At 36.5% G+C, this 12,152-nt stretch overlaps 1 protein-coding gene and 1 long non-coding RNA gene across 3 annotated transcripts in view; one reads left to right on the top strand and one right to left on the bottom strand.

Moving 5' to 3' along the window:
* Positions 1–12,152, bottom strand: part of MGAT4A (alpha-1,3-mannosyl-glycoprotein 4-beta-N-acetylglucosaminyltransferase A) — a 78,439-nt gene that overhangs the window by 8,816 nt on the left and 57,471 nt on the right. For both annotated transcript variants that reach the window (XM_085055334.1, XM_085055339.1), the window contains one exon: positions 363–441. In XM_085055334.1, the coding sequence (XP_084911460.1) occupies positions 363–441 (79 nt within the window). The remainder of the gene's footprint in view (positions 1–362; positions 442–12,152) is intronic.
* On the top strand, positions 436–6,722 carry LOC146444456 (uncharacterized). The gene is made up of 2 exons (XR_014850818.1): positions 436–887; positions 5,870–6,722. It is a non-coding gene; the product is annotated as an uncharacterized LOC146444456 (long non-coding RNA).

Below are 12,152 nucleotides of genomic sequence, written 5' to 3'. Positions count from 1 at the left end.
CTAAGTCAAAAAGCAGACTGATTTAGGTTTCCCATTTCCCAAAACACACAGGAGAGGGAAGACTGTTTATTTTTTTGTTTTAAATAGTAGTAGTGAACTGGAAGAAAATGACCTTGTTCACCTCCAAATTACCAACAGCACTTGTAGCAGACTAAACCTTGAATGAACATCTGAATAGTTACAGTAGCCTTCTGTGAACATATCCAATTAAAAGAAGGATAAGTATGAGAGCATCAGAGCATCAAGCCCATACAGTTAAAAGAAGCATTTATGTCTCACTCACCCTGTTAAAAAAGTCAAGAAAATAAAGAGACTTCGCTTTTATCCTGTAATGAAGAAGACACAGATCAATAAATTCATACCTGAAAAGGCAAAACTTCTACAGTTGTGTTTAGAAGTATATCTCCTGGATGCTCTGGATTGCCACTGTGAAACAAGTACCTAAAAATGAAAAAGAAAAAACCACGGTCTACATACATCTGTCAGAATCAGCTGTGTTACTGTCTTACATGTTAATTATCACATACAGATGTTACAAGGATAAATATTTTTATACTGGGCCTACATCAGCTGGGGATAAGAGAGTTTCACGTATTACTGTAATTAGAAGGGGTCAAGTTTTTCAGTTGCTAAAGAGTAGTTGGGCAATATTTTACAGAGGAAAGGAGTTTGCATCATCTGCTCTTGCCAGATTGCATTACACAAAGCAACCATCGCTGCAGTCATTATTGCCTGGCACACCCTGCTATCACCTCCAGAAGCAGGAGCCCTGCCTTCCTTCAGCCTCTCCCCAGAACACGTCACCCTCTCCCTGTGCCCACAGGATGAACTCTGCGGATCCATTCTGAACCAGTTCTGGGAACTTAGCCAAGTCAATATTTTGCCAGGTGAGTGTTCCTCTCTCAAGTCCATCTCTCCACCATGGTTCATTGCAAAATCTCATTGATGATTGTGCCAGGAACTTCCAACCCACATCCACACCCTTCATGTTACCTGAATTCAAAATTCTATTCCAAAGACAGATTTATTTAAAAAAAAAAATCCCCAAAAAACCAAACCAAACAAGCCTGGTTTTGACACGTATACACACATAAAAAGGACTTTTTAAAACCTGTACAAAGTCCCCATTACCCTCACTCAGTTGTACAGTTTTTTGGTTTTTTTTTAATTGGACAGAGTAAATACGTTTCAAACATTATCTAAACCATCCCTATCAGTACCAATCAGTGAAGTGTTCAAATTCTAGCTGCCTACTCTGAGCAGCTTTTGCGGTACTGCACATATGTAGATAATGTTAAAAAAGATGTAAATTCCCCTTTCTTTGTATATAACAGGAACTTCATATTATCCTGAACACTAATTATGTAAACCAGTAATAATATTTTTTTACCACTAGGTGGAATCAATGCTTAAAAATTGTTCACTACTTGCCATTTTTTCCAGTGGACCGGAGTTAATTCAGATCACTGTCAGAAATTAATTAGACCCTACATCTACTCAGATGCCACTTTTAAGAAGACTATTTTACTTTTATTATGTTTAAATTAATATGTAAGAATCTATCAACACATTTCAAACCTTTCTTCAATTTGAACTCAGATGGTGCTTACTGTTAATTTCTCTTCGCCATTAAATATGTCACCAGCCAGAGACAAAATTAGTTCAGAAATTATCACTTGATTAAAATTACAAACATTAGCTCAATTTGCAATTTATTAAGATGCAGTTAGAGATGTTAATGCCAGTTTGTCTTTATCCAATATATCTGAAGCCAGGTTAAGTACCTACCATTAATCCACTTTCCATAGCTACAAGACAAGTAGAAGAAAACAGCTCTCTGACCCTGACTCAGAAATGTCTGTGACCCCAAAATGATAGAAGTATTTTAAGAAAATGCACACACATGAAGAACATTTCTTTTATCAAGGCTCAGAAAAGGAGTAACACTCCACATTGTGATATAAGAAAGCCACACTGATTTCTATTGCACTGGTTTCAGCAGAACTGCACAAGTGTAGTGCAAAACAGAACTGGACTGAATAAGCCTCAGCACTGTATGTGTTTCAAGAAAAATAATTTCCACTCTGTAGTTTAATGTAAAGGTTAGTCAGTTCCAAAGTGCACAAGCTACCTAAAACATCCACAGTTCTTCCAAGACAAACCTTGTGACTTTTTCTAGGCATTAATGACATCCAAAAAACCCCAACAAATTACTGTTTCCTAGGAAGACGCCTTCATTGTACATCTCAATTATAAGCAAAACAAAACTCTAAGTAAAGCTGACAGGAAAACTAAAAGTACATTCTGCTGTCTTCTGACCTTATAGATCTAACTAGCCATTCCTTAGTCTGTCAGATATCCTAAGCAGTACTGGGCATTTTTAGTCTTGAAAACACTGAAAATTCTAAGGAGACTTAATTTAAAATGAAAGTGATCAAACACTCGCAGTCTAAGGTATTCCCATCAAGTGCCCCACCCAAACCACAGACATGCTGCTTTTCCTTAGCGCTCAGTTCTGAGAAGACACACCTAAAAATGCACTAAGAAACTCCCTGGGATCTGCGATCACTGTGTTCTCAATGAACAGCAATTGGCTTCAGAGGTTTGGATGAGTTTTTTTGGGAAAGTTGGACAGAGGGAAGCAGTAGCTGTGAGGGCTTTGTTTGTTTGTGAGGGGTTGTCATTTATTTATTTGGGTTTGCTTGCTTGTTTTTAAAACAACCCTGCAAGCACACAACCACGGCCAACCATTTCTCCTACTGTGCTATCAGCTTTGAGACTGAGATGCAACTTCCTCCCCTCAGCAGTTGTCACTCCATTAGAGCAATGCACTCACAAGCTGGCACAGTGCCAGAACACTTTACAGCACTAATTAATCGAACCCCATTTCCATGTAATCAAACCTGCTATTTTAGTATATTTTCTATAACTATCTGTTAATCCATATGCACACACAAATGTAACACAAGGCACATTTTAAATTATGTTTAGAAAGGAAGGGATATTTTTATATCTGAGTCTTGCTTCAACACTTGACAGATAACACCTACTTAGACATTGAAAGTTACAGAGATTGAAAACAGAAGCCTAAATACACATACACAGTCAATCCATATCTGTGATAAATATTTTGTTTAGAAACAAAATTTACAAATTAGAAAATTTAATTTGAAATAAATTTTAATTTACAAACAAACAGATATTCTACAGCTCCTTAAAAAAGTGTCATTGGCTATTCTTTTGTAAAACTTGCTCTCCTGACAGGGGAGATTTTCCAGTGGAGATTATTTGGAAATGGGTTGAGAGAGTAAAATTCATTTTGAAACAAAGGTCAGTTAAACTTCCCATCCCAAAATCCTTGAAGTGGCTTTTAAGGAACCTGTCTTTACCTCCCCAATCCTTTTGGTTTTGCACTCTATATATGCCAAGACCATTTTTACAAACTTGCTGTCATGCTAGATATTTAACTGCACAAGACAGTGTTATAGTTTTCTCCCTCCCAGGTGGGGGGAAGACTCTTATGTCCTGTAACTAACGAAGTGATTTATTAATCTGGTATGTCTTAAGTAAAGCATACCTTTCTAAGAAAACCACAGAGACATTCGCAGGACATTCAGTGTCTTCATTAAATGACTAATGTGGAGTAATCCATCTGATGGCCATAGGATTATGAGGTTGGGGTTGTTTCCTTTTTTTTAATTCCTGCATCGTTAGTAAGATGTCTGGCCCAGCCTTTTTTTTCTTTCAAGAGAAACACAGGTTTGTAGTTGGACTGAATAATCTTAAATGTCTTTCCCAACCTAAATGATTCTATGATTCTAAGGTTTTCAGACTATGATAGGTATTTTTCAATACAGATACTGAAAGACTTGGAAATAGCTTTGCTTTCATCTGCTAAATTATTTTGACACTTGTCCTGGGATTTACACATGACAGTCCATGTAAACAGTAAAAACTAGCTTTTTTTCTTCCTAATTATTTCATCTTTTTCTTAGGGTAGAATCACTAAGATTTCATTGTCTATCTGCTGCTTAAACATAACACCTTGTGAACTATTCCTTCAAATAAAAATTCTGAAAGCCATGGATCTCTGAATACGGTAATCCCAACCAAACACAAATTCACCCAAATTAAAAAAAAAACCCTACTATTACCTTATGGAGTAATACTTCACTACTTTCTTAATTACAAAATACAAACAGGGACACAATTGAACATTTTTGATGGAAGTCATCAGAGAGAAGTAACTCTAACTTGCAACTGCTGGTAATAAAACTAATGTTGCTAAATATTAGAGAACCTTTCCCACTGACAGTGTCTTTTTGAAGAGTCACAGGTAAAAGATAATAACCAGCTATTCTAGATATTCAGGCACAGGGACAAACCTCCTCTCTACAAGAGATAATTAAATAATTAAATAATTTAAATAATTACATTAAGTATAAAGTAACTTAAATACATTCTGCTCATGACCTCAATATAGTATGAGAGTAAGACGATGCTAAGCATTAACATCTCATGTTGCAAAAAACTTACACAATATTTCAAGAGCACCGAAGGCTTAAAAAAACCCAAACAAATAAACAAACAAAAAGCCCCCAACACCAATCATCAAACTGTATGGAGCAAAGTCAAAGCTGCTAAGAAAACTTCAGTTTTCATACTCAGTGACTTCAGTATTTACCCAAGTTGAGGGGTTGACTTGTTGCCATGGAGCTAGATACACATATAAAATCAAGGCAAATAGAGGGGGAAAAACCCCCAGCCAATAACCTGAAACAAATATTCATACACATCCTAGCACACAAAGGGAGGGGAAGGCAGAAATATTATTATAATTAATACTGACCAAAGATACCATTAGTTTGCCCATGCAGTTAACGGTTAGGGTATTTTAAAAGCCTACACTCAGATTCAGAACTCCTCCAATAATGAGCAGAAAGATTCTCACCTTTTCTAATGTGCCCCAGAAAGATGTATATATTAATATTACTAATTTGCACTGTTAACTTTAATATTCTTTTAATAGCTAAATATTTTCATCACCTGTGCTTTCAAAAAAACCCCAAACATCCCAACTATAGACACCTCTACCCATCTCCTATCTTGCTTATAAAGGGATGTATCTCTCCTCTCTCACATCAAAGCATATTTAGGCCCAAAAACCTGTAATTCTCTCTACTTCCCAATTTGTCTTATTTTAGGTGTTAAAACAATATTTTGTATTTTATTTAATTAAAATGCCAATTATTTTTAATCCATAGAAAGTGTTCTCATCTAGTGTTCTAATTAAGTGTTCTAATTAAAAAATAGAACAGAAAACACAACCATTTTATTAGTAAATTATGGCAGCTTTATAAAAGGAAGTAATATAGAGAAATTATTTAAACAGCAGAATTCACATACACTGTCAATACTTCTGAGTTTTGTTTTGAAGGAAATTAGTTATCTCACCTGATACTAAACACAAATATTCTAAGAATATAAGAATGCAGGCCTTTGTGCTCCATAAACATCAGCAGTCAAATCCTTTTCCTCACATATCCTCCTTACATCTCTTTTTGGCAATCTGATGTATTTTAGTATATCCCATTTTCAGAAAAAGAAAATAGGTAGGAAGGCAGAGAGGAAATGTTTCCTTCCATGTTTGAACAAATTATCCACAGCAACATGCAGCCTAAGAGTTTTTAATTCTGCAGAACATGAATTTCTATAAAAGCAATATTCAGTCAGCAATTTTTTGGCTCTCTACAGATGCCATCATCCACTGCAAAAGTCATTATTCACCAATTCTATCCAGAATTTTTGATCACTGGATGCAAATGTGGTAAAAGAAAACTAATTTACCTCCTCTGTGTCACTTTCCCAGAATCCTAATTAGGAAGTGTTATTCTACTGTCACTGGAAACCAGTATTAACCATGCACTATTTCCTCATGCAAAATACAAACAGAAGATGAATAATTTCTTTTCCTTCTCTCAAGCTCAATTTATTCTCCTATTCTTCATGCCTCTTACTGAGTCATTTGAAAAAACTGCTTATACTTCCAAAAAAAGTGTAATTCCTCCAGTCTATATATTTGCACCTGCCAAGTACTCCCAATAGGTAGGCAATGTAATGGTAGCTTTTCCATCTTGTTGTGATTTCCAATTTGGAAGAAAACCTCCACAAACAAAGAAGAAATCCCCTTGCCTCTTCAAACAACACAAAAAATACTCCCACCCCATGACCTTCCATGCAAAGTGTCTGGTAAGATTTCATTTCCTCTGACAAAATGAGCCTAAGGGTCTGTATATAAACTGGGGTGCATGGTTGAGAGCTGCAAAGGATGAATTCCCCATTTTCACAGAAGTCTCGACCCAGTGCACCAAAAGGAGGGAACTTTCTCATGTTTGTCAATATAAGTAGCTTGAATGAAGAGGTGATGTGAGGATTTTGGGCAGTGGTCTGAGTCTGTTTTATCCAACACATCCCTAAGAAATTAATTTTCTCAGACGTCTTCAAAACTTAATTGGAATCTTTTAGTTACCCATACCATTTCCTAACCCTCTTCGGTTGTGCAGTATGTGTAGAAGGTATAGCTGTGTAAGAAAATCTCATTCTCTCATCTACTCTTGCCTTCTGTTTCCCAATGAGGACTGTATTATCCAATTTCTAAAGCAGCACTGTCTCTCTGGAGTGAGCTCACATCAACTGTAATAAAAAAGTCTGGCATTAAATTAGTTCTGAATTTTTCATTTTGGACGTGGTTTGATGTTTATTATACACTGTGGATGGGGTTTTTTTGTTTGCTTGGGGTTTTTGGTGGGGGTGATTAATTGTTCTTTTACAAGGTTATTTCTGCTGAATTTTTAATCCAGTGAGATTTAGAAAGGCTTTTGTTGGGGTGTTGGGTTTAGTATGTGTATGTGTATATATATATGTGGGTGTATGCACATAAACATTTTTTACCCCCCAGCTTGGCTGGGGAAGCACAGATAACTCCATTCAGTTTCCTTAAACACAAGCATTTGCCACCATTTGAGATCACACTTGGGTATGTGACCTCATCACAGGCTGGAAAGATGCAATTATGACATCTCAGAGACGCCAGTCCTTCTGGAAATCACGTGAAGTATTTTAGAGTCTCTCAAGGGGCATTAGACATCTAACATTTTGGCAACAGCATTAAGCCTCCAAGATTACTGACTAAGAACTATAAATCCAGGAACACTGCCAAATACACAAATCTTGGATATTAGTACCATTAAGGAAGAAGCAGCATGTCCTTGGCTTAGGCAGCTCTTTTCTTCTGTCTCTGATCCATACTTTGAGGTTTTTTTCCCGTTTCATATGAAGTCCTTGCCTCATTGTTATGGGCAGAATTCCATGCCCAGAGCAAGCAGCATCAGTGCCTGGGAGCCTGCCTGCCAAATCCCTGCTGTCAGTGCATCCATTTGAGGATGTTCTACTCATTAGTACAGAAGCTTATGTAAACAGAGAAACCAAAGCCCTCAAATTCTCTTTATGTACACTGAAAGTATTATCCCACCTGAAATGTACTGACAAACACCAAAACATTTAAAATAATACATTCAGAGATTTTCAAATATTTCCTATCAGCTGACATGAGCATTACAAGCTTAATAAAATGGTGTTGCACTTTAATGTCATTTATTATATCTTTAGAATCAGAATTACAGATTACTTCTAAATCATACACTGTGTGCATGCACTTACTCATGGTTCTTGAGCTAAAACTGCCCATAGAAGGTTTAATGCATTGGGCTGAAGGGGAGCTTCTACACTGAACAGTAATTATGAACAAACAACAGCTTATACATCAGTCAAGTCACTGCTGTACTCATCTAAAACCAAAACAATTTTGCAGTTCCCTAGGTTTTGAGTGGTTGTTACTGCAAAAGCAAATGATGAGGAAGTTCCATTTCCAGTTTTGGAAAGCTGTTACAAAGTCTTTTTTCCTTTGTAATGCATTTGATCTTGTATCTCTCCAGCCACAGGAGGACTTGTATCCCATAGGATGGATAATTAATTACATTTTGGTTTTTGAATACCTGGAAGACTGACTGCTTTGATGATTTTTTGTAACTTTTTTTGTACTTCAAAAAGAAGTTCATTTTATTTTTCACTGCTGGAGAACCTGTTTTAAAGCTGCCTTTATTTTCCTTTAAAAAATATCAGGCACCCATCTGTCACTTTTTATGCAGGTATTTTTCAGCACTGTCACAATAATTTCAAAGCTAACAAAATAATGTATATGTTTCGTTACCAGGAGCCCAACAAGACACTATTCATACTCAATACATTGATTTTCTAGCTTAAATAGTCAAATATATATTTCTTACATGACTGTTAATTTTGTGGTGTGAGAAGATGCCACAGGAAGCATAAATGAAGTTAACATCATGTGTTCCCCGTGATTCCAATGTCAGCAATACAGAAAATTAGATGAATAGTCTCAAATACTGCACATCCTGTATCTATGCCAATATCAGAGTACAAGCTAGTAAATGTAATCTACAAGCTGGTCTGTCTAAGCATTAAGATTTCACTCTAAAACTGAAATTCCAATCAGCAAGTTGTACTTCATAAAAGCACTTTATTAATAGTCAATGCCACATTAGGATGAATACTCAGTAACTTGCTGAAAGGAGAGGACAACCAGCTATGGGACAACTATAGAGTTCAAGGCAGTGCTAGGGAGAGGAGGAAAAAAAAACCACCAATGCAAACAAAACCACATTTCCCCTCCCCTAAAAAAACCAACTGCTAATCCTTTTGAAAATATTCAAAGTAACACTACTAAGCAGTATTGCAGAAGAGTCTGGAGCACAAGTCCTATGAGGAGCAGCTGAGGGAGCTGGGGGTGTTTAGCCTGGAGAAAAGGAGGCTCAAAGGGGATCTCAGCACTCTCTCCACCTGCCTGAAAGGAGGCCAGGTGGGGGTCAGTCTCTTCTACCATATCTCAGCAGAAAGGACAAGAGGAAATGGCCTTAAATTTCATCAGGGGTGGTTCAGATTAGATACAAAAGAAGTTTCTTTCACTGAAAGAGCAGTCAGGCGATGGAATAATGCCCAGGGTGGTGATGGAGTCACCACCTCTGGAAGGGGTATCTGTATGTGGCACTTGGGATATGGTTAAAGGGGTGCTGGGTTGATGATTGGATTAGATGACCTTGAAGGTCTCTTCTAGCCTTGATGACTCTGTGAAGCAGTTACCTACAAGGAATAATGAGCCTCATATATTAAAAATATAAAGCAAATTTATATATTTTTGCTGGTGAGTTTACAGTGAGTTTTGGGTTTTGGTGTTTCTTTTTTTTCTACATTGTAAAACACATACTTGTCTTTTCCTGCAGCTTTTTTCTTTTAAAATAAAGATCAGCATTTGAAATCCATTTAAACTGAAGCAAACCTGAAGCCCTTTTTAAAAATATCTATTCTAAATTCCTGTTGCAGAAAAGCTGACAAGTGTAAACATAATCTAATTGAAACAACCTAGGTTGTGCAATTCCAAGGGCTTTCTCAAAGTAATTAGTGCACACGTTCTTTGAAAACAACATCTGATTTGTGTCAATCACATCTATAGGGAGGACTCTGAAACCTAGTCAAAAAAGAAATGGTTGTGATGATGATGGACGTCAGCATCACTTAAGTGCTGCAATGGAATGTCTTTCTCAGATATGTTTTGACTGGTTCATAAGGAAACTCTTAAATATAACTGCAATTTTAATAATTAATTCTGTGCTTGGAACAGCAGTGTAAATACCAAAACAGCAAAGTGGATTTCAATAATTAAGTAACAACCTGAGGGAACAGAAATTCAGTATTTTCTTATCTTTACAATGTAGGCTATTTTGAGCATTTAAAGAACAGTCCATCCCTCTATTTAAAAAAAAAAACCCAAACAAACAACCAAACCAATAAACCAAAACTAAACCATACCTTCAATATTGTTGTGCAATTTGTTTTCAAGAGGAACATACTTCAATCTACTTTCATTCTCAAGGATTTTCTACTGCAAGAAATGTATGTATTTTCATATTGCAAAAATAAGGATTACTATTGGGGGACTTAGTGTTTTGGCTGGAGAACTTTTGCTTGGAAAAAAACTAAAAAGCTTCAGTGCAAGACCTGCTACTAAAGAAAGCATTAGAAGAATTAGAATTTACACATCCCTGTTCCTCAGGTGTGGTTTAGAATAAGCACCATCTATTTGACTGTTCAGTATTCAGCAGGAATCTGCCAACCAGGTCTTGCATAAAATAAGCACAAATGTTCCTTTCTGCTCAGTGAAGTGAGCTCAGTTCTCACTTTACACTATTAAGAGATCCTTGCCAGTGTTATCCCTGACAATATTCTCAGATCTCAAAAATTAAATATTTAAAGACTTAATGAAAGCTAATTACTGAACTGCAGAAAACTCAAATTCAGCTCAGCAAAACATTTGGTGTAGTAAAATAAACTACAAGAACAAGTCAGTACTCTGTCACAGTGTAACAGATGTGCTATTTATTCAGTCAGAGCTGTGGTCAATATTTCCATTAAAAAGCTTCTTAATCATGAATTTATTATGGGAGTTACTAAGCAGTTACATCCCAAACTGACTTGGCAGACAAAATTTCCTTATTAAGTCAAAGAGCTTCTCTATTACTTAAAAGACAGAAAAAAAATTAAAAAAAAAAAAAAAAGAGAAAGCCTGTTGCACCCTTTCACAGACACAAGATCTCTACCAAAACTGTGTTTTCTATTCTTAATTCCCACCATCAGATGCACTTCCCCACCAGGTAAGTCTTCCTAATGCTTGGTCTGTTTTCCCTTTTCTGTGTTTCAACCTGACAGTCACAGTTTTATTTCTGACTGCCTCAGCAAGCATCCTTGAAACATCAGGAAACTCTGCTGCTCAACTAGACCTGCACTTGCCAAATTCTGCAGCTGCTGCTCAAGTTAAGCAGACAAACAAAAACAAGTCCCCAACCATTTGAAATTACAACATCTGTAAATCAAATCAGTCATTGACTTCAAAAAGGCAAAATACTGTATTTCTGAGGACACTGTGGCAATAGAAGCTAAAAGTCTTAAACTTTGAAATGGCTTATAATGATAGCTGAATAGGTAGCATTATTCTGACAGGTGGACTTCCCCTGAGGAAGCAACAGAGTGCAAGATGTTTCCTTTCTTCTGAAAATAAAATGAATTTCTTCAATAAATAAAAATAACAAAATAAAACAAACAAAAGAAAACCAAAAACAACAACCCTCCAAAACCAAACCAAACCAAACAAACAACAGAAAAAACCCAACCAAAAATCCCCAGAAAACCAAAACACCCCCACAAAATACACACAAACCACAAAACCGCCCAAAACAACAAAAAAAACCAACCAAAAAATTCCAAAAAACAAAACACACCCCCACAAAAAAATTTTAAAAAACCCCAACAAAACAACCCAAGCCAAACAAAAAAAGACCCTGAGAAACCCCACTTCTTCCCCCACAGAAACCCCAAACCTATAATTCTCTACTGCTAAGACTATTCTTAACACAGCAGGTAAACATAACTACCCCAGGTCTGGCTACAGTTTTCCAGGGCACAACAATGAACATTATTTTCCCACCTCTTAGACAGATAATTAGTACTTTCTCATTCCCCTAGTTCCCTTCACCATTAAGGCAACAGGTATCAAAAATGTACTTTTTAAACTATTGGCACAGAATAAATATTTTGCCTTTAATCCAAGGAGGTATGGCAGTTATATTCCTCAACACATGCACCTTGGAAAGCTAACCAGGAAAGTTGTTTAAAGCATGGCAATCAACTGAGAGTGTAATTTGACATCTCAAACAACAGCCTTGAGTTTCATAGGTCAGATTAGTTTGGAACAACACAGTAACAAGGAAACTACTGATCTTCACTGTTGTGCTAAGCCAAGGTGAAGACTTAGACTCTGATTATGTACCAAGGTACACAAGCTGACTAACTGGATTCAGTTCAGGACAGCAAAAAGAGCTCCTTCACAAGAAAAACATCCAGTCAAATTGAGTCAAAGAAACTTTGTTCAACCAGGCTATAGCTGTTGGCCTAAAATAAAAATCACATAAGGTGTGTGAAGTAAGGAGAAGAGGAATCCACTAACATAGCAACACTTAAAT

This window comes from Lichenostomus cassidix, chromosome 1 (genome assembly GCF_008360975.1).
Source record: "Lichenostomus cassidix isolate B80296 chromosome 1, HeHo_3.0, whole genome shotgun sequence".
NCBI lineage: Eukaryota > Metazoa > Chordata > Aves > Passeriformes > Meliphagidae > Lichenostomus > Lichenostomus cassidix.
The sequence above is the reverse complement of the archived record's forward strand: the minus strand, read 5'-3'. Positions and strand labels throughout refer to the sequence as shown.